This window comes from Myotis brandtii, unplaced genomic scaffold (genome assembly GCF_000412655.1).
Source record: "Myotis brandtii unplaced genomic scaffold, ASM41265v1 scaffold743, whole genome shotgun sequence".
Classification (NCBI taxonomy): domain Eukaryota; kingdom Metazoa; phylum Chordata; class Mammalia; order Chiroptera; family Vespertilionidae; genus Myotis; species Myotis brandtii.
This window is the reverse complement of record NW_005370960.1, coordinates 1,256,587-1,258,079: the sequence shown is the minus strand read 5'-3', so window position 1 is coordinate 1,258,079 and position 1,493 is coordinate 1,256,587. Positions and strand designations below refer to the sequence as shown.

At 66.2% G+C, this 1,493-nt stretch overlaps 1 protein-coding gene across 1 annotated transcript in view; it reads right to left on the bottom strand.

The window, feature by feature from the left end:
* TNS3 (tensin 3) overlaps positions 1-1,493 on the bottom strand; it is an 84,539-nt gene that overhangs the window by 38,964 nt on the left and 44,082 nt on the right. Inside the window, exon 10 of the mRNA XM_014530527.1 lies at positions 1,268-1,372. Coding sequence (XP_014386013.1) covers positions 1,268-1,372 — 105 coding nt within the window. The remainder of the gene's footprint in view (positions 1-1,267; positions 1,373-1,493) is intronic.

Here is a 1,493-nt window from a genome sequence, read left to right as displayed (position 1 = left end):
CCGCCTCCCTCCCCCGCGAGCATGAGCACAGAAGGTGGAGGAGCCTGTTGGCTGAGCAGGGACTCTGACTCCCCAAAAGGCCGGGCAATGTAAACAGGAGGTGGGGCTCAGTGCACTCAGGGTTGGTGAAATTTGAACCCTGGAGGCCGAGGAGGCGGAGAAAAGCTCCTCAAGGCAGGGCTAGGCACCAGGCCTCCCCCGCCCTGCCAGGCAGTGCCAAGCGCGGGTCCTGGGCCAGCTTCTGCAACCACTGCCTCCTCCGAACACCAGCCAGGACACGGCCTCCACCTCCCTCTCCTGGGCCCTGCGAGGCCCCACAGGGGAGGCTGTCACCCCGAAGTGGTGTTCCCCTCACAATTCCCTGCCCGCCCCCTCCCCCATAACAGGCAGCTTTCCCTCCCGGGCCCTGGGTCTGCTCGCTCTGCACACCTTCAGAGGGAGGCCCAGACCTGTGCTGAGACAAGAGGGAGGTGAGAGAACCTGCACCCACGTCAGGGGGAGGGGCTGCGTGGGGGCCCTTCTCTCTCGGCTCCTGGTTCCACGTATCACATATTTAAAGGCGGCGCTCTTTCCTGCCAGGATGTCTGAGCCCCACAAGGAGGAAGTGCACCTGCAGGGAGAGGCCAGGGCCCGCCTCTCGGGAGGAAGTGCACCTGCAGGGAGAGGCCTGGGCCTGCCCGTCACCAGGGTCTGGTTCTCAGTCGGTGGTTGAAAGAGATGAACCACCGAGTTCTCAGGAGCCCAGGAGACTCTGTGCCCACGGACATCAGTCGCCTCCGGTGGCCCCTCCCGTAACCCCGCACACACAGCCCTTCCCTCCTCACGGCGGCCCCAACCAGAGTGCACATCCGAGGGGAACGGAGAGCAGGTGTGGGAAGAGGACTCATGAACACAGACGTGACGCAGCCCCGAGCCCAGGCCGGCAGCGACACAGAAACAAACCGGAAGGCCTGCTGCCCCAGCCGCCCGCCCCGGCCCTGACGCCTCCTGTGCGACGGGAAGGGATGGGGAGGGGAGCGGTCCCTGGCGACAGGCGGCTACACCGTCCACAGGGAAGCTCCCAGGTGGTCGTCTTACGACTGGCCACCGCCCATCACAGCCCCACCAAGAGCCTGACCCAAGTCGCCAAGCCTGATCTCGCAAGCACCCCAAACCCCCAAGGGCGGGGTGCTTCCCTCTACACAGAAGGTGGGGTGCCCAGCCTCCCGGCCCCTCGGGGACCGTTCTGACCCAACGTGTGGCAATGATGCCAGACCCCCAGACCCACCTTCCCCATCAGCTCCCAGGTTCTCGTAGGAGTCCCAGCGGATCAGCGGGTCGGCCGTGTTGAAGTCCACGCTGACGCCATGGTTGCTGCGGAAATGCTCACAGCCTGCAGGGGGCGGGGACACGGATCAGTCAGCCGAGCCGGCGGCTCTGGGGCTGGGCACCGGGTCAGCCCTGCCCTCCAGGCCTGGCATCGCCACGCGAGCACCCACTGGCCCGGACACATC